General features: G+C 44.7%; 1 protein-coding gene across 2 annotated transcripts; it reads left to right on the top strand.

The window, feature by feature from the left end:
• Positions 1-4368: 4368 nt before the first annotated feature.
• On the top strand, positions 4369-21215 carry ZNF582 (zinc finger protein 582). 2 transcript variants are annotated; one of them, XM_082709601.1, is made up of 5 exons: positions 4369-4729; positions 6654-6741; positions 8204-8330; positions 8585-8680; positions 17998-21215. In XM_082709601.1, exons 2-5 carry the CDS (start codon positions 6733-6735, stop codon positions 19317-19319), a joined length of 1554 nt encoding a protein of 517 aa, XP_082565727.1. In that variant the 5' UTR covers positions 4369-4729; positions 6654-6732; the 3' UTR covers positions 19320-21215. The 2 variants fall into 2 exon arrangements, with proteins under 2 accessions (XP_082565727.1, XP_082565728.1); XM_082709602.1 differs by lacking the exon at positions 6654-6741.
• Positions 21216-21335: the final 120 nt, after the last annotated feature.

Genomic DNA, 21335 nt, shown 5'->3' with positions numbered 1-21335 from the left:
CCTCTGTCCCCTACTATTAACATCTTATGGTAGTATGGTACTTTTGTTATAATTAATGAGCCAAAATTGATACATTACCAACTAATGTCCATACTTTATTCCTATGTAATTTTCATAGTTTTTATCTACTGTCCTTTTTCTGTTCCAGGATCTAATTCAGGATAGATTGTTTTTAGCAGTCATGTCCCCTTAGGCTACTCTTGGTTGTAGGGTTTCTCAGACTTTCCTTGTTTTTACTGAACTTTATAGTTTTGAGGGGTTCTGGTCACATATTATGTAGAATGTTCCTGAACTGGTACTTGTCTGCTGTTTTCTAATTCTACTGTGGTTATATGTTTTGGAGAGCAAGACCACAGAGGTTAAATGCCTTTTTAATCACATCTCATCAAAAGTATGCACTATCAAAATGATATCACTAGTGATGTTAACCTTGATCACCTGGGTGAGATAGACACCCACATTAAAAAAAAAAGATTTTATTTATTTACTTGACAGACAGAGATCACAAGTAGGCAGAGAGGCAGGCAGAGAGAGAGAGAAGTAGGCTCCCTGCTGAGCAGAAAGTCCGATGTGGGGCTGGATCCCAGGACCCTAAGATCATGACCTGAGCTGAAGGCAGAGGCTTAACCCACTGAGCCACCAAACTGCCCCAACACTCACATTTTTAATCATGAGTTTATATCAATCCAACATCACAGCTTCTTTACCTTCCATCACCCCTTATTTATCTCTCTTGTGCCACAGGAAAACACCAGCTCCCATCAATACATTTATCGAATGCTACAGTGCATACAGAATTGCTTCCAAATCATGACACTCATGTTATTATGAGAACAATTTCTAAATTAGTTCAGAAGCTGCTTGAAGTTTTTTGGTTTTTGTCTTTTGTATATTATCTGATATATACGAGGTTGTAAATATTCTCCTGTCATTTGTCTGTTGCCTTTGCTTATGGTGTCCTTTGCCATACAAAAGTACTTTTTAGTTTTACATTCTCATTGGTAGCAGTCTTTTCTTTCAAGTCTGGATTTTTCATCATCACTAGAAAGTCTTTTCACACATCCAGGCTAAAAATGAAGGCAACTCTGTATGTTTCTGGTACTTGTATGAATTTATTTTTATTTTTTTTTTAAGATTTTATTTATTTATTTGACAGAGAGAAATCACAAGTAGGTAGAGAGGCAGGCAGAGAGAGAGAGGAGGAAGCAGGCTCCCTGCCGAGCAGAGAGCCTGATGCGGGACTCAATCCCAGGACCCTGAGATCATGACCTGAGCCGAAGGCAGCGGCTTAACCACTGAGCCACCCAGGCGCCCCACTTGTATGAATTTAAACCTCTGATCGATTTGGAGTTTATTCTTTTGCATGATGTGAAGTATGAATCAAATTTTACTTTTTTTCCTAAATGACGATCTAGTTATTTAGCTATTCCCCAAGGTTATTTATTAAAAAGTCCATTTTTACCCCAGTGAATTGCCAACTATTATACACTAAATTTCCCTCTGTATTTGGTAGTATTTCTGACTTTCTATTTTCTTCTGCTGTCTGGCAATTCAAGAGCCAATACCAGAAAGTTATCATCATTAAAAAAATTTTTTTCTAGGGGGTGGGTGGTCGGGAGAGGGTGATGGGGTTATGGACATTGTTGGGGGTGTGTGTGCTGTGGTGAGTGCTGTGAAGTGTGTAAACCTGGCGATTCACAGACCTGTACTCCTGGGGTTAAAAATACATTATATGTTTATAAGAAATTTAAAAATTAAATTTTTTTTCTATATTTAAATTTTTAAATTTTAATTTTTTTTTTGGTATATTTAACACACAGTGTTACATTAGTTGCAGGTGTACGATATAGTGATTCCACAATTCAATACATTACTCAGTGCTCATCAAGATAAGGGTAATCTTAACCTCCTTAATCTGTTTTGCCCATCACCAGACCCACCGCCTCTCAGATAACCATCAGTTTGTTCTCTATATAAAGAAGAGTCTTTTTGTCTCTTAAATGCCACGTTAAGAATAAAATTATATGGTATTTGTCTTTCACTTAGCATCATCCCCTCTAGTTACATCCATATGGTTGCAAATGGCAAGATTTCTTTTTCTTTCTTTCTTTTTTAAAGATTTTATTTGACAGACACAGCGAGAGAGGGATCACAAGCAGGAGGAGTGAGAGAGGGAGAAGCAGGCTTCTGGCTGAGCAGGGAGCCCGATGCAGGGCTGGATCCAAGGACCCTGCGATCATGCCCTAAACCGAAGACAGAAGCTTAACGACGGGGCCACCCAGGCGCCCCAAGGTTTCATTCTTTTTAAAGGCCCAGTAATGTTCCGTTATTGTACATTTACCACACCTTCTTTATCCATTCATCTAAATTAGACAAAGTTTTTAGAATGCTTTATTTTTTTAATACTTTATTTTTTAAAAAAAGATTTTATATGAGAGAGAGAGAGATGAGGGAGCGCACACATAGGGAGAAGCAGGCTCCCCCCTGAGCAAGAAGTCCGACTGGGGGCTCGATCCCAGGACCCCAGGATCACGACCTGAGCCGAAGGCAGAGGCTTAACTGACTTGAGCCCCCAGGCGCCCCTGAGGTTTTTTCCTGATGCGATGTCCCCCCACAGCGCAGGGCTCCCACTCGCCGCGCGGAGACCAGGAGGGGACAGGGTGTTCCGACCCGCCAGCGGGCGCCCCCGGCACGCGGCAGCCCCTTGCAGGGTCCGCCCGCTGTCCGGCTTCTCTTGCAGAGGACTCCTGGCATCCGGCACCTTACTTTCGCTCGGACATTACCGCCGCTTGTGCACTTCCGAGAGAAAACACGGCCGGCATTTTTGTTGGGTTCGAGCTGCGCTTCCAGGTTAACTCGGAGGAGCGGACCCTCGGGAAGTGTGCGACGACTTAGACGCTTCGGAGCGGAGGACGCACCGGTCACCCCGTCGTGTCATTCACAGGCCAGCGACATGTCGTTAGGACGTGTCCTAAGAGCAACAAGGCCAGCTCCGGCGCGGGAGCGCCCGGCTCCGGCGGCTCCGGGACAGCGTGGACGGGAAAGAGGCCTCGTCCCTCAGGCGCCTCCTGGGCCGGGCCAGCAGCGCGCGGGCAGCCCCGCCACAAGCGACCACGGGGGCTCGCGCGGCGCAAACACCCGGGGCTTCTCCCGCTTCCTCACACCGAAGTCGAGCCGCGCGCGGCGCCAGAGGACCAGCGGGAGACTGGACAGCTCCGGCGGACGCGCGCGGACGGGCGGGCGACTGCGGACCTTCATGGCCACACTGGCGCAGGGATCGCTAAAATCGACAGTAAAATTGGTGTCTGGAGCATTCTGGCTCACCCCGCGCTCTCCTTCCCGAACCACGTTTACTTGGAAACAGACGATAACGTTTAAAAGTGCCGCTTCCAGTCGGCGACGAGAGAAGAATTAGGCACAAACAAGTCAGCTGCAAAAGACTGGGATCAGGGGACAACAATCGAAAAGGCCTGCTGCCATGAGCAACTCCACAGTCTCACTTTTATTGGATAGAAAACAATAGCCATCAGAAGGATTGATGAAGGTCAAACGTTAGACATGTCTGGCAGGCAAGCAAGGAGGAGGGTAAGGTTTATAGTTAACCAAGCACATTCAAAGGACTCCTCTAACTAACAACGGGCACTTCTGGGAAGAGAAGGGAGTGACAACGAAAAAGGGAAGCAGGCGGTTTTCGTTCCACCCTGAGCTGACCCAGCGTTCCCCGGTGCTCGGCTTCCCTAAAGCAGGCGGCCTTCGGCCCTGGGCGGGCCAGGCGTTCTGGCTGCCCCGCTTCTATGAAGGGGCGGCGTTCCGCCCTCAGCAAGCCGGGCATCCCCAGCTGCCCAGCTTCACAGCCGTACATCGTCCTTCTCCCCAAAGACCTGTTGTCAGTATATGTATTTCTTAAGGCCATATCTAAATGTGTTTGGCGACTAGTAAAATCCAAGGGTTACAGTTTAAGTAACAAATTGTTCCGAGGGGCAGCAGCAAAAAGTAGCGCTCAGGGGCGCCTGGGTGGATCCGTGGGTTAAAGCCTCTGCCTTCCGCTCTGGTCATGATCCCGGGGTCCTGGGATCAAGCCCCATATCGGGCTCTCTGCTCAGCGGGGAGCCTGCTTCCCCCCTCTCTGCCTGCCTTTCTGCCTACTTGTGATCTCTGTCAAATAAATAAATAAAATCTTAGAAAAAAAGTAAATAAAAGTAGCTCTCAGATAAGCCCGGGCTTTTTCCCTTCTCCGAAACTTCTGGTAAAACGACTGCTCCACGGAAGTGACGACTGAATAAATGACATTTCACAGACGCTGCGACCCTCTCCCACGAGCGTGTACCCACCGTGCGCCGGTACCACTCACACCCAACGACGGTCCCGCCACCTGAGGGCCGAGCGCGGCACACGCGCAGGCGACGCGCACACCGGCTCGGGGACCCCAGACTGCAACGCGCCCCCTCGAGCACTAAGCGCCGCCACACGCGGGCACGCCCGCGCCCCGCCCACCTCGAAACTCCGTGAAATCCGTCCTTGAGGCTCGGCTGTCCCTCCGTGCCTGGAGACTACGTTTCCCAGAAGAGACTGCGGCGACAACCAACTCGCGAGGCAGCATCGGCGGTGCTTTGTGCGCCTGCGCCATCTTCCGGCTCCAGGCGGCGGGCCCGCCGATACCGAGGAGGAAACGCAGCCGGGGCTCCGCGGAGTGCGGCCACGGTGGCACCTGAACCCGGGGAGGCGGCAGGTGAGGGGCTTTGGAGCTTGCCAGGCGCACCGGGGTCCCTGCGGGAGCGGGCGCCACGGCCGGGCGGGTCTCGGGGCGGGGAAGAACCGGAACGTCTCGCCCCAGCGTCGGTGTCCAGCTTTCCGGGCACTGGACTACATTTCCCGTCGGTCTCCGCGGCGCGCGCTCTACCCGAGCGCCCCCTTTCCGCGTCCAGGCTCATAGTCCCGGTGTCCGGACCCCTTATGTGGGTGTGAAGGGTCCCCGACTCCCAGAAATGCTGGTGGATATTTACAGCCTTTCCTACGCGTGCCTTTTCTTTCTTTCTTTCTTCCTTTCTTTCTTTCTTTCTTTCTTTCTTTCTTCCTTCCTTCCTTCCTTCCTTCCTTCCTTCCTTTTTTTAAATGTGGAACAAAGTCTTGTTGCATGAGATTCTCAAACAGTTGCAAAGACCTCAGAGTATTGAGCGCGACTCGTTCAGAAGCCCATGCTTCAACTTGAGACCGTTTCAGATGATCCCGTACTTTTACAAGTTGTGTCCGACGGTGGGGAAATGGTTGAGTAAATCACGGGCCGCTCGTGTCATAAGATGTGATAAATCTGTTACAGATAATGTTCAGGCAGTGGTCACAATAAGAAAAAGGGTGTGTTACCTGTTCCGCAGCGATCAGTTCCTTCATTTACGTGTTTCATAGAAGTAAATATTTGTAACGTGCCGGGCGCTGCTCTGAGTTTCTTTGTAGAACGCTGCTGGTTGGGTGACGAGCTTGCCAAGTGCTTGAATGACCTCGTTCTTCATACTTGGATTCTTTTTTTCCAGTTCTGTTTTTAAGCCCATGTGCCAACAGGTGGGGCGTTTGACCTCTTTTGCAGAATGTTCTCATGTTGTGTAAAGACACCACTTGTTAACGTTTCCCCACATCATTTTCGACAGTTGTCTGTGTTCCATCATGAGGCTCTGCCAACAGTGATTCAGCCAGCTGCCTACCTGTAGACTTTTATGTACTCATTTTTGTTTTGTTTTCCAGTAAATTTTGTGCACACAGCTTTGCTCACTGTTCGTCTCTGCGCAGGAGCACATTTATGTGATGGTAATGGAGCCATCATATCTGCCCATTGCAACCACACTCCCTCTGTGGGCTCAAGGCAGGGTCCACAAAGTGGTGTCCACCAGGCCTTAGGTAGGGCTGTAAGGTTCTTCGTTGTCGGGGGCAGCTATGTACATAATACACAACATGGCGCTTGCACCTGCGGCCAGGCAGAGGACCTGCACACCACCTGAAAGATGATTGGCTATGCCCAGAACAGGAAGCCCTTGGACACTGTGTGCTTTCTGTCATGCTAAGCATTGATCATGCTTCCTTTCACGTGTAGTCAGCTGATTGGAGGAGAGGGGATATAAATAGGGGTAAACATCCGGGTAAGGGGAGAATAATAAAGATTCGCAAGCTTGTCAATCCGTGTATCCTGGTCGTTCTTGCTGGCGAGAGCCACACTTCGTGAATTTGGAAGTTGGGTAAGGAGCCAGGGAGGTGTTACACTGGGGACATGACACAGTTAAAGGGTCTGTTCCTGGGAAGGCTTCAGTGTGGGCTGGGCTGATGCCGGATTAGGCAGACTGTGCTCCCTGGCCTGAAGACAGCCTTGCTCGGCCTTGGGACACCATGTGGTCTTAGTCACTGCACCAGGACTGAGCATCCCCATCACAGATCTGCATCAGTAAGAAGGTGGGATTCCCTGGATATTTAGGGAAAGTGGGAAGAAAGGGCCACTGTCTCATTGCGACAGCTAAAATTATGCTTCCTAGAGTTGGGTAAGGGCCACAGTGTTCCAACTCTAGTTTTTGTGGGGAGTGAGGGGGTAAAAAGGTGGGGACTTGTAACCATGGCATTCTGGGAGCTGTAGGGCAAGCTTGGCTTCTCATGTTTGCTCTTTCCTCCCCCAGCTCTGCCATCTCAGGACTCTGCCCTTCCCAAGAGAGGAACCAGGAGGAGGACCCATCAGCCCATGAAATTCTTAAAGTCATGTCCCTTGTGAGTTTTAAAATCATGTTAATATTTGCTTTGTTTATCTTGAAGCCTCCCACCTGGGTTTCATCCAAGAATCCTCTTCTCAGAGGTCCCCATTTTAGTGACTAAAAAGACCAGGCAGCTAATTTCCTCTCCCACTGCCCCCTCCACTCTGACCAACGCCCATGGGTTCATTCTGTGTAGCATTCCGTATCTTCTGATGGTGTGATGTTCTGCCAGGGGGCTAGATAAAGCAGAAACACATTTCCTTGATAAAATAAAAACTGAGGCTAGATGAAATGGAGATGAATGCTTATGAGGGATATGACATGGAAAAGCATGGGGATAGGTCTTGCTTGGTCTCAGTTTCAGTGTGAGGCACGATCTCCTGCTTTGGGAGGGATTGGTGATTGGGTGTGTAATTGAGGCTTAGCTGGGTATCTGTGGGGGATTAGATGCCAGATTTAAGGTCTGGTTTGAGGTTGGACAGGGCATTTGGGTCATTCTATAGCAGCTTCTTCAGCTTGAGAACGAGAAGGGTGCAGATGTGAGGGCATTGTGAGGTAACCTACCAGACGGATGAGTTTTTCAGAATCCTGATAGGCTGAGCTTGGAAGAACCTTCAGAGGTCTGGTTCAAACTCTGCATCCAAAATAAGAGGGTGGCTGAGTCATTTCGTCGCTTGATAGAAAATCGTACAGCTAATAAGAGTAATCTTCATTTACGATTTTTCCTATAGGAAAAAAAAGCAGAATGCTTTGATATGTTTTAACATAATGATGACCCCCTTTTTTTTTTTTTAAGATTTTATTTATTTATTTGACAGAGAGAGATCACAAGTAGGCAGAGTGTCAGGCAGAGAGAGAGGAAGGGAAGCAGTTTCCCTGCTGAGCAGAGAGCCTGATGCGGGGCTCGATCCCGGGACCCTGAGATCATGACTTGAGCCGAAGGCAGAGGCTTTAACCCACTGAGCCACCCAGGCGCCCCTGATGAACCTATGTCTTCAGCTAATTCTCAGTGTATATGAAAATCCTATTTTCCAAGCTAGAAAACATTTCTTTAATAAAACATTTGAGGGTAAGTCTATCAAAAATTGTTTTCTTTTGTTGTTATTGTACAAAAGTAGAAATTACAGGTCTCTTGTTGAGAATTTGTGGTACACCAAGGACAGAGTAGGCGATGTGGTCTGCTACACTGCTTGTCACAAGTGGGGAAACTCCCACTTGGTTGAATTTTAATTTTCCTCTCAAATCTGTGTACAGAGCTTGGGTTTGTAGGAAAAAAGGAATGCTCAAGAACATCTCGACGACACTGTTTTACTCATGCCCGCCCTCTCTGGTCACCTGCTCACACTGGAGGACTCCAGCCCCAACCTTCTTTTTCACCAGAACGCCCCATTCCTGCAAAGAGCTCCTTCGTCTCCTCTCATCCTTCCAAGTAGCATTTCCTTGAAATATGCCAATAACACACCTGCCTGTTGTTTCAGGATTCAGACCTGTTCAGGGACGTGGCCGTAGTCTTCTCCCGAGAAGAATGGGAACGGCTGGCTCCCGCTCAGAGGGTTTTGTACAGAGACGTGATGCTGGAGACATATAGCAACCTGGTCTCACTGGGTAAGACGGCCTGGCCGGCTAGTTTCTGTGTTACCCTTGGCAGATCTGTTCCTTATCCATTTCCGGGGACCTGTTGAGTGGTCAAAGAGCAGCTACCTGGGCTGCTGCTGAATCTGCCCCCATCCTCGGGTGACTGTCGCATCTTCCTCTGGGCTCTCCTGCGACCACCTCTTCTGCTCACTGATCAGGTCCTGGATCCGAGTTCCGGGGTCCCACATCATAGCTTGGTGACGTGGTTTTTTTCCCACCTCCAGGTCTTGCCATCTACAAACCTGACGTGATTTCCTTCTTGGAGCAAGGCAGAGAGCCCTGGCTGGTAGAGGAAGCAGCAGGAAGAAGCCGGTGTCCAGGTGAGTGAGGCCTGTGTGGGAAGACAGAAGCCACCACAGATAACTGTCTGGTGGGTGGACGAGAAAAGAGGACCTTTAAGTAGAACATTTTCCCTCCAAGATGCCAAACTCAGAGGCCAGGTGCCAGTTACCATCTTTGTAGCTTGTTGGCAGCATTTCACAAAAGTGGTTCTTCTTTTCTTCCTGAAACATTTCTGTGTATTTGGGTCATCGCTACTTCCTCATTAAACCTCCTTCAGCGTCCTTTGAGGGGATTTTCCCATTTTTTTAAAATATTGGAGCCCCCCCCCCAGGGCTCATATTTGGTTGTCTTCTTTCCTGTTTATTTTTCTTTCCCGAGGATCTTCTCCATTACCATGCTGTAAATACTGTCTGTGCCTGTCTTGTCCAGTACAGAGCCACTGGCCCCATGTGGCTGTTGTACTTTAAATTAATTACCATTAAGTACATTGAAAAAGATCAGTACCTCAGTTGCCCTGCCACTGTTCAGAGGTTCAGTAGCCCGTCTGTGGCTTGTGCCCACCACCTTGGACGGTGCAGACAAAGAACGTTTCCACCCTCGTCAGCTGCCTTCTCATCATGCCCAATTAGTTTTCACTGGGGATTGAACTTAGTAAGTCCAGAAAGGAGTCCTTGATCCTCCCTAACAATTTTTCTTCTACACTCCAGTAATTGGATGCTCAATTCTTCTACTTGCTCAAGGCAAAAACTCTTAAAGCATTCTTGACTTTTCTTATTTGGTCTGTCAGCAAGTCCTTTTGACTCTACATTGATATATGGCCAGAACCTAACCACTTCTCATCGATACCACTGGCACCATTCTGCCCACGGAGCGATCATCTCTGGCTAGGACTCCTGCAGTAGCCTCCTCCCCATCCCTCTGCTTCTGTCTTGGCCCACTACACTGTATTGTCCACACAGCAGCCAGAGGGAGCTCAAAACTTCAGTGCGGGTGTAGTGCATCTCTGCTCAAGACCTATTAGCAAATTCCCATCTCACTCAAGAGAAAATCCAGAATCGATTACCGCGGCCTCAAAGCCTCTATCTGCCATCCAATACAATAGCCACCAGCCACATGTGCTGTTTAAATTTTAACTTTAAAATTAAGTAAAATGTAACATTTCACTCCATGAAGCCTGTAGCCACATTTCTTTCTTTTCTTTTTTTTTTTTTTTAAAGATTTTATTTATTTATTTGACAGATGGAGATCACAAGTAGGCAGAGAAGCAGGCAGAGAGAGGAGGATGCAGTTTCCCTGCTGAGCAGAGAGCCCGATGTGGGGCTCGATCCCAGGACCCTGGGATCATGACCTGAGCCAAGGGCAGAGGCTTTAACCCACTGAGCCACCCAGGCGCCCCTGTAGCCTCATTTCAAATGCTCCGTAGCCTTGAGTCGCTAGTAGCCTCGAGTCACCCCACCATATGAGGGTACCGTGGAACATTTTCAGCATCATAGAAAGTTCGTTGGCCTGTGTTGCTCTCTGATCGGCCTCCCGCTTCCTCTGGGATGTCCTCTCCTGCTTCTCTCCTTGTGGCTCATTCCTCTCCAGCCACACAAGCCTCTCCGCTCTTCTTTAATGTAGGAGATGGCAAGTGTTTTCTTGTTTCAGGCCTCGTGGGCCCTGTGTGATCTCCATCAGGGCTGCTCCGCTCTGCTGTGGCAACCTGAGCACTCGGCCAAGGCTTTGAGGCTGAGAGCGCGTCCTGCCTCAGGGCTGCTCCCTTGCTCTTCCCTCTGCCTGGGGGGTTCTCGCTCTGGACGCAGGTCCTCAGTTTCCGCAGTGTTGACACGATGTGGTGGTGGCGGACGGGGGGCGGGCATCCAGTGGACGGTGGGGTGATGGCAGCCTCCGTGGCTTTTACTCACTAGTTGCTAGGAATCCTCTCCCTCTTCAGCTGTGACAGAAATGTTCCAGATACAGCCTGATGCCCCCCAGGGTCAAAGTCTTCCCTGACGGAGAACCAGAGTTCAAGTGTGACAACACGAGACCAAGAATGTGTTGTTGTTGACAAAGTTTCCACCAAAAACACTTTTAACCAAATGCAGTGTTCTGTCAGAGGATGTCGGGTGGGGAACGAGGAACCAAATGTTACGGACGTGGTGGGTTCATCCACACAGAGGTGGTAGTTGGCCCCTGGGAGCGAGCGAAGTGGGGTGCAGAGTGAGCATCAGGAAAGAAGATATGGGGGTGCCTGGGTGGCCCAGTGGGTTAAGCGTCTGCCTTCAGCTCGGGTAGTGATCCCAGGGACCTGGGATCAAGGCCAGCATCCGGCTCCTTGCTTGCGGGGAGCCTGCCTCCCCCTCTGCCTGCCACTCCCCTGCTTGTGCGATCTCCCTCCCTCCCTCTCTCTTTCTCTCTCTCTCCTGCAAATAAATAAAATCTTCTAAAAAAAAAAAAAGGAGAGAAGAAGAGAACAGATGTGCTACTTTTGTCATTCAGTCTGGCAGCACATGTTTGTTTGAGGGGCTGAGTTTTATTGACTTCTTTGATCTGTGGGTGTACATCATAATCAAAGAGGATGTCCCCCTTCGACATTGTACATGAGTCTCCTGTGATTTTTCCTAGCGCATTTGTGCTGCTGACAGTGATCCCTGTGGGGTATCCTGCGTGCCAGACAGCATCTCTCAGTATCTTCCGGTGGTCATCCATTTATGCAAACAGCATCTGTTAACTAATATCTTTTTGCCACTAATCTGTATAGCCACCTTTATCATCCACTCTGTTAACCTCTGCATCTGTTTTTGGACTTCCTGTTCTGTCTCATTAATCTCTTCATCTGTGTGTCCAAAAGCAGTTTTCATTATTGAAGGTTTTGAGTATCTGGTAGACTAGTTCCTCCTCATTCTTATTTTTCAGAATATTCCTGGCTCTCCTCCTTTATTTTTCCATCTTTCAAATTAGAATACCGGTTTTAAAAAAATCATGCCGGGGCGCCTGGGTGGCTCAGTGGGTTAAAGCCTCTGCCTTCGACTCAGGTCATGATCCCAGGGTCCTGGGATCGAGCCCTGCATTGGGCTCTCTGCTCTGTGGAGGGTCTGCTTCCTCCTTTCTCTCTCTGCCTGCCTCCCTGCCTACTTGTGATCTCTCTCTGTCAAATAAATAAATAAAATCTTTAAAAAATAAATAAATAAAAATTAAAAAAAATAAATCATGCCATTATTCTTATTTGAGATCACAGTAAATTTACAGAATGAAGAGAAAACTTGTCTTTTTATTGATTTTTATCTCTTTAAGAACATGATGGGTTTTTCCCTTCATTTATGTCCACCTCCTGGTTGTCCTAAAGTTTTGTTAGTATGGATCTTGTACATGGGTTTATTATATTTATTGCTGGGTATTATTTATTTATTGCTGTTTCTGGAAATGGGGCTCTTTCATCACTATTATAACCCAACCAGTTGCGTTTTTTATATGGCAGAAACCATTCACATCTTCAGATTAATTTTGTAGTTAACTCAACGTGCTGAATTTTCTTATTATTTATAACAGTTTTTCATATAATACTCTTGAGCTTTCCAAGTAATCAGTCACATCATCTGTAAATGATGATAATCTTTTTGCTTTTTATAGCTCTTGGGGTTTGTTTTTTTTTGTTTTTTTTTTTTGTTCAACTAGAAAACTGATTATGTAGTACCTTGAACATTGTTAATGGGGGTAGTTTACATCCTAATCATGTTCTTGACCTTAGTAGGAAAGTTTTTTGTGTCTTTTCATTAAGCATAACATATCTAGGAATGAAAGAGAGATATTTTATTTGGTTAAAGAAGCATCTGCCTTTTCATATTAAATTTTCATTTTTTAACCTCTGAAGTCTGAGTTATGTGAATTGATTTCCTAATACTAAACTCCTAATACTGAACATTGAATCTAAACATTCAAATGTTGCATTTCTTGAATCAGTTGTGGTAATTTATATTTTTAGCTGGAAAATTCTCTTTTTAATTTTTAAAAAAATACTGTAAAATACACATAAGAAAATTCACCTTTTAAGCCATTTTAAAGAGAATAGTACAGGGGCACCTGGATGGCTCAGTGCGTGGCACATTTGACTCTTGATTTCGGCTCAGGACGAGATCTCAGGGTGGTGATCGAGCCCCATGTCGGTCTCCATGCTCAGCGCACAGTTTGCTTGCAATTCTCTCTCTCCCTTTGCCCCTCCCCCTACTCGTGCTCTCTAAAGAAATAAATAAAATCTTTAAAAATAAATACATAAGATAAAGGATATAGTACATTGGCATTTAGTACATTCAGAGTGTTGTGCAATGTCCCCATTATCTAGTTTCAGAATATTTTTATCACCCTGTGGTTCTCACCCCTTTGCTGCTGGCACACAGCTCTTAAACCCTTGGCGTCTCTGAGATACTAAGTGTCTTCTTATATGCTAATGAGATTACTGTGTTTGGGGACACCTGGATCACTTCAGGATGGGGGCTGGTTGAGAGTGAAACCAGTTTTGTAATTAGAAGGTTGAACTGTCAGCTCCATCCCCCAAACTCTGGAGGGACTGGAGTTTTGACTGAATCACCAAAGGGCAAGGATTTAATCAATCCTGCCTATGTAATGAAGCTTCCATTTAAAAAAGTCCCTAAAGTACAGTGTTTGGAGAGCTTTTGGGTTGGGGAACACATGGCAGTGCTGGGAGGGTGGTGTTCCTGGAGAGGGTTTGGGATCTTCACACCCCTCGCCCTGTACCTTGTTCTCTGCATTTCTTTCGTCTGACTGAGCCTGAGTTACACCCTTTGTAGTAACCTGGCAATCTAGTAAGTAAACCATTTCCTCAGTTCTGTAAGGCATTCTGTCAAATGATGGAACCCCAAGAGGGGTTGTGGGAACCTCCCATTTACTGGGGTGGTGTGAGGGGGGTAAAGGGAATAGTGGTGGCCTGTAGCCTGAGCTCTTAACCTCTGGGATCTGATGCAGAGAGCCAGATCTCTGCAGCGAGCCAGTGTGAAAACAGACTTAATCTGTAGGACACCCAGTTGGTATCCACTAGAGTTGGAGGATTGCTTGTTGTGAGGGAGAAGCTCGCACACATTTTGTCACCAGAAGGATCAGAAGGGACATATGGGTAGTGGAGTTGTGTTGAGAGGTATGTCTTTCCTGAACACAGCCTACAGAAAGCCCCGTACTTACGTAGTCACTTCTGGTTGCCCTCTCCCCTCAGCCAGGCAACCTGTAATCTGCTTTCTATCTCCATGGAATTGCTTCTTATGGACATTTCACATAAATGGAATCATAGAATATGTGGCCTTTTGAGTCTGGCTTCTTCATTTAGCATCATGTCCTTTAAGGTTAATCTGTGTTGTAACATGTGGCAGGATTTCCTTCCATCTTAATGCACATGATTTTTTTCTCCATTCATCTGTCAGTGGACATTTAGGTGGCTTCTACCTCTTGGCTGCTATGAATAATGTGGTAGTAAACATGGGTGTTGAGGTGTCTCTTTCAGATTCTCTCAATTCTTTGGGATATATACTCAAGTAGAATTTCTGTTTCATATGGTAATTCTATATTTAGAACATTCCATACTGTTTTTTTTTTTTAAGTTATTTCTTTTTTAGTAATCTACACCCAACATGGGGCTCAAACTCATGACCCTGAGATCAAGAGTTGCGTGTTCTTCTAAATGAGTCGGTAGGTGCCCCTCCATACTGTCGTTTTATTTCCTTTCTTTATTTTTTCTTAAGATTTATTTATTTATTTTGAGAGAGCGAAAGTTTACGTGAGAGCTGGTCCTGAGGGAGAGAATCTTTCAAGCAGACCTCCTGCTGAGCAAGTAGGTCTTGATCCTGAGATCACAACCTGAGCCAAAAACCAAGTTGGACGCTTAGCCAACTGAGCCACCCAGGTGCCCCTCCATATTGTATCTATAGTGATGGCACCGTTGACATTCCCACAATCAGCGCACAGTGGTTCCAGTTTCTCCAAATCCTCATCAATGCCTGTTGCTTTCTGTTTTGTTTTGATAGTGACCATCCTAATGGCTTTGTAGCCTTATCTTATTATAGTTTTGATTTGCATTTCTCTAATGATGAGTGATGCTGAGCATGTTTTCATATGCTTCTTTGCCATTTGTATACCTTTTTTGGAGAAATGTCTATTTAAGTCCTTTGCCAATTTTTGAATAGGGTAGTTATTTTGTTGTTGAATTGTAGGAGTTCTTCATAGATCCTGGATAGTAACCTGTTGTCAGATACATGATTTAGAAATATTTTCTCTTCTGAAGATACACCTTTTTTTATTTTTTTTAATTTTTATTTTTTTACTTTTTTGACTGTTTCCTTTGATGCATGAAAGCTTTTACGTTTGAGGCAGTCTCATTTGTCGATTTTTGCTTTGTTACCTGGCCTTTAGTGCCATATCCAAGAAATCATTGCCAAATGCAATGTCATGACATTGCACATTCCCCCTATGCTTTCTTCTAGGAACTTCACATTTTTAGGTCTTACATTTAGGTATTTAATCCATTTTGAGTTAATTTTTTTATATGGTATAAGGTAAGGGTCCTGCTTCCTTCTTTTGCATGTGGATATCCAGTTTCTTCAGAACCATTTGTGGAAGAGACTGTCCTTTCCTCATTGTGTTGTCTTGGCTCCCTAGCATAGATCATTTGGCCATATGCATGGAGGTTTGTTTCTGGGCTCTCTATTCTGTTCCATTTGTCTATACATCTGGCCTTTATGTTAGTACCACACTGTGTTGATTACTGTGGCTTTGTGGTATATTTTGAAATTAGGAAGTGTGAGACCTCCAACTTTGTTCTTTTTCAAGATTATTTTGGCTGTTGGGATCCCTTCAGGTTCGTATGAGGAAGCTAAAATATCTTGATGCTGAGACTATATATGAGATTTTTAGACATATTTCTTCGGTTTTCCAAAACAGTGACACTACTGCTAAGTAATGAACTTTAAGGTACTCTGCCAGTTCCTGTCCATTAAGTTAACACAGAAGAGACCTCACTATTCTTGTTGTGATTTTGGAACTTAATAGGGAGCTGAACAGAAGCCAGAAGTCAGAAATTATGACTGTCAGTATTACCTTTGGATGCTTCCAACACAGTATATAGTTAGGGATGGCTTAATGTAGATGAGTGTGAAAGGGCTCATATAATAAACAACATCATACTTGGCCATAAATCAATACAACTGTGTCAGGTGTCTGTGATAGAAAAGTGGGAAAAGTGGTGTTCTGGAGAGAGGAGTGTTTTTAGTGGCCTGTCCTCAGAGACAGCCAGGGTTTTTCCCCATATTGCCCAAAAAGCAATTTTTTGCCTTACTTTAATTCCTAAAACCAAATTCCCATTTGGGCATAGGTAAGCGTTCCCAGACTTGTCTTCTATTTCTGCCAGGCTGGCTTTAATGGCCCTTGTTCCACTGCGATCTTCCGGCTGTCATTTATAGGATGGCAGGCGGATGTTGCTCATCGTTGAGTAGGTCAGCCACTAATTCACAAGTTGCCATCATCATGGCCGATTCGAAGTCTGTCTCACTGGAGTTGTCAGAGCACAGTGAATAAACCTAGAACCTTCCTTCTGAACAACCACACATGGTGTCTGAAAAAAAATATCTATACTTTGTGTCTTCTTCACATAGTCTTGTTCTTACAACTTCATGTGGACGCATTGGGGTTATAGTACGAGGTTGTGAGATGACACCAGCATCATTCCCACAAACTGATATTTCTTTCATAGACTCTTCATCATGTTTCATTGTCAAACTAATTTTTTATTCTAGCAGTTTTTCCTTAATACTTTCACAGATAACCAAGTGAATAGTGTTCTGTGATATGCCACTATATGAAGCAGACCTGTTCCTATAAAGTATTCTTTAGTCCTCTGTCTATTGCACTTTTTTTTCTTTTTAAGATCTTATTTATTTATTTGGCAGAGAGCACAAGCAGAGGGGGCGGCAGGCGGAGGGCGAAGCAGTCTCCCCGCTGAGCAGAGAGCCCGATGCAGGACTCCATCCCAGGACCCTGGGGTCACGACCTGAGCTGAAGGCAGACGCGTAACTGGCTGAGCCCCCCCGGGCACCCCTGTCTACTACACTTCATAAGCACATTCAAAAGCACCCATTTGCTCTTCCCACAGTTCCTTGCATTAAGCTATAACTAATTCTTTATTAGCCAAATGGGAACGGTTGCTGTGATTACATAAAACAGGCCACTGCAGCTGAAACCATGTCATAGTTAAAACCAGGATCGAGTACACCATTTGACTTTTCCTTGTAGTCAGAATAGGCAGCAAAGAATGTTGCTCCAAAGAACTCACCCCATTAAGTTGTGGCCTGATCCTCTAAACAAGGAATAGAGCCCTTCTTTTTCCGGGGTCACATTTAGGCAATGGAAAGGTCCCGGAGAGGCTGGTTTAGTAGACCACCAGGTCTAAGCCATGGTATTCAGTTGAACTTCAGAGATAGAAAGCATCACAGCAGGACACCACAGCTGTGTTATTGTAGCTCCCGGTAAAGAGGTGAGACCAGCCTCCCTGTCCTACCACTTCCCCGCCCAAGCAGATGTGCCATCGTGTACCCCTGGCCAGATGAAGATCCAGCCACCCTTCCCCATCATTTTTTAAAATCTCTTTATGGAGGTATAATTTATAGTCAATAAAATGCATACATTCTAAGTACAATATTTTGATGAGTTTGGACTCATCTGTGCACTTGCATAACTGTAACCACAGACTAGAGAACACAGTCACCACCCTGAAAAGTTCCTTTGTGCACCTACACACGACTGCTCATTTTCCTAGCCCCAGGCACCCAGTGATTTCGTCTGTTACTCTAGATTGTATGTGTTTTCCAGGGGTTCATAGAAACATTCTTTTTTTTTTTTAAGATTTTTTAAAAGATTTTATTTCTTTATTTGACAGACCAGCGAGAGAGGGAACACAAGCAGGGGGAGTGGGAGAGGGAGAAGCAGGCTCCCTGCCGAGCAGGGAGCCCGGTGTGGGACTCGATCCCAGGACCCAGGGATCATGACCTGAGCTGAAGGCAGGTGCTTAACGCACTGAGCCACCCAGATGCCCTGAAACATTCATTTTTTAAAAAAACATGGTTCAGAGGTGATTCTGATCCACGCTAACATTTTAGATCTACTCTTATAACCTCCCTCTGACTACTTCATCTCAATTTATCATATTTCCTCTGTCTCTTTTCTACTTATCCATTTTCTAATTGCCCAGCCACATTCAAGAGTTTATAGGTAGAATCATGGGTTTAAGTTTTCTGGTTTTCACTACAGAAGTTCCTTTTTCTGGAAATGGGGAGAAAACCAAATACTTGTTTTTTGTTTTTTGTTTTTTCTGTTTTTACAGTCTTGGAGTCCAAGTGTGATAGCCAGGCATCCTCCCCAGAGCAGCACATTTATGAAATGCAGTTACCACAGTGGGAGATAATGGAAAGCCTTACAAGTTACGGACTTGACTGCTCGAGGTTTCAAGATGATTGGGAATGCAGAAGCCAGTTTGATGGACAACAGGGAAATGCAGATGGACAGCCGAGTCAAATGGCGATCAGTCGTGAAGAAATACCTACTTTAAACCAAGAAACATCCTTTCCTTTTTATCAGAAAATTCATCCTGAAGAAAAACCTTATGGATATAACAAATGTAGAAAAGACTTCTGGCAGGAAGACTTCCTTATTAATCATCAAGACATTCATGCTAATGAGAAACCCTATAAATGTAAGGAATGTGGCAAGGCCTTTAAATACGGCTCACGACTAATTCAACATGAGAATATTCATTCTGGCAAGAAGCCCTATGAATGTAATGAATGTGGAAAGGCCTTCAATTCCGGCTCAAATTTCATACAACATCAGAGAGTTCATACTGGTGAGAAACCTTATGAATGTAAGGATTGTGCAAAGGCCTTTAGCCGAAGCTCACAGCTGATTGAACATCAGCGAATTCATACTGGTGAGAAGCCCTATCAATGTAAGGAATGTGGCAAGGCCTTCAACAGGATCTCACATCTTAAAGTACATTTTAGAATTCATACTGGTGAAAAACCCTATGCATGCAAGGAGTGTGGGAAGACCTTTAGTCATCGGTCTCAGCTGATTCAACATCAGACTATTCATACGGGCAAGAAACTCTATGAATGTAAGGAATGTGGGAAGGCCTTTAACCAAGGCTCAACGCTTATTAGACATCAGAGAATCCATACTGGCGAGAAACCCTATGACTGCAAGGCGTGTGGGAAGGCCTTCAGGGTGAGCTCACAGCTTAAGCAACATCAGAGAATTCACACCGGAGAGAAACCCTACCAATGCAGGGTCTGCGGTAGGGCTTTCAAACGGGTCTCACATCTTACTGTACATTACAGAATTCATACGGGTGAGAAGCCGTATGAGTGTAAGGAATGTGGGAAGGCCTTCAGTCACTGCTCACAACTGATTCAGCATCAAGGGATCCATACTGAGGGAAAGTCCTGTGAATATAAGGGACTTGGGAGAACTTTACATTGCGATTCAACTGCTGGTCAACATCAGAGAATGCGTAAGAAGGAAACCCAAAGGAATATAATAAATGTAGAAAAGCCTTCCATCAGCACTTACCCTTTACTAATCATCAGAGAGTTGATGTTAGCAAGCAGCCATATCAGTGGAAGCAATGGGGAGAGCCCATTAGCTTAGGCAAGGCCCAACTTACTCCTTAAATTTTGGAGAAAGACTTGAAAAATGTACTGCAAATGGGAATGCCTTCATTCAAGCTGTCCTTTATCCTGAGTCGTAATGTTCATAATGAAAAATTTTATGGTTATAAATTGTTTAGACCATGATTATTAAAGAAGCAAGGAAAGGTTGAAAAAGATTTTGTCCCTAACATATTACAGGATCACATTTATTAACCACACTGTAATAATTTTAACAACAGCCAAAAGTTTGTTTTTTTTTTAAAGATTTTATTTATTCATCTGTCAGAGTGAGTGAGCACAGGCAGAGGGAGAAGCAGGCTCCCCGCTGAGCAAGGAATCCAATGCAGGACTTGATCCCAAGACCCTGGGATAATTACCTGAGCCGGACACAGATGCTTAACCGACTGAGCCACCGAGACATCCCAACAACAGCCAGAAGTTTTAATTTTCTTGGCGATTAGAAAGAAAACCCAGCCAAATTACTCTTGGGTTCAACTTTTTTTTTTTTTTTTTAAAGTAGGCACCACACCCAATGTGCACCTCAAACTCATGACCCTGAGATCAAGAGTCACATGCTCTACTGACTAAGCCAGCCAGATACCCCATTACTCTTGGGTTAATAAAGAAATAAATCATGCAAATTATCATGCATGATAATGAAAAGAACTATCACTGAGAGATTTACATTCCAGGAGTTGTAGGATGTGGACAAAGTTACTCAGAAGAATTTGTATGGTTTTTAAATGCATGCAAAGCATGAAAACCTGAAAGATTATCCTCAAATATATTAAATGTACTATTCAAGAAGCCAGAAAAGACAGTCCCAAACACTAAGGCAATGAAAGAACAAATTGGTACAAAATAAAAATAATGAAATTAGAAACTGGTTATCTTACAATAATCTCAGTTTTTATTTCTCCCTGACCCAAGAATAAACAAAATTTAAGCTAGTACTTCTCGATTTCCATGTTTTAGATTATCTTTCATCACTTTCGTCACAAACAGAAGGGGCTTGTTGGCTACATAGCACCCGTACCCAATTCCCCTTCCTTACTGGCAGTATCTGTGTCTTGCCTTATACTCTGATGGTATCAGATATTAACTTTTCAGCTTTTATGCAGCTCAGGATGGCCTGTATGTTCCAGGGATCTGTAGGGACTTCTGAAGAATTTCCTCATTCAGAAGACAGATCTATTAGGAAGACTCCCTCTCCCCTTTTCTGCTTTTAAATATTCTCCTGTGAAAGCATAATGCCCGGAGCTGTTGAAGCCATGTTGGAACCAAAAGGAGAAAACTGAATAGCTCAGAGGAGCTGACCCAGAGCCACCAGGCCAATTTTGGAACTCTCTGTGAAGCCTTGTTACGTTTAAAAAGAAAAGAAACCTTTATTGCTGAAATTACTTTTAGTTGTTTTGTAAACATGTAGCCAAAACCATCCTAAATTATGTAACTTCAAATTTTATTTTACTATGATTGGTAAATGTGGCCTGAAAATATCTACTTTGAATTTGACATTTCTCTTGGTGGCTAGATATAGGATGGATTTTTGTATATCTTCTGTAACATTGAAAAAGAGTATATATTCTACTTTTCTTGGTTATAAGATTCTGTTTAAGCCAGTGGACTATAATAATAAAATCCTCCAGCTTCTTACATAATTTGGTACACTGGATCAGAATTTCCTAAAATGAATTTCTTAAACCCAAATCTTGAATTTTCAGAGATTTTTACTTTTTAATTTATGTTGCTGGATTTTTAAAGACCTGCAACTTGACCCCTATTGATGAATTGTACCTTTTATCATTATGTAATATCCTACTCTGCCATGTGTAGGGGTTGACAAACCAAATCTGGCCTGCTGCCTGTTTTATAAATAAAGCTTTATTGGAACACAGCCATGCTCATTTATTACACATGGTCTACTGCTTTTGCACTACCAACAGCAGAACTGAGTGGTTGCAACAAAGACTATAACCACAAAGTCTATATTGACTGGCCTTCAAATAAAAAGTTT

Source organism: Mustela nivalis (assembly GCF_964662115.1).
Source record: "Mustela nivalis genome assembly, chromosome: 18".
NCBI lineage: Eukaryota > Metazoa > Chordata > Mammalia > Carnivora > Mustelidae > Mustela > Mustela nivalis.
This window is presented reverse-complemented; position numbering and strand designations above follow the sequence as displayed.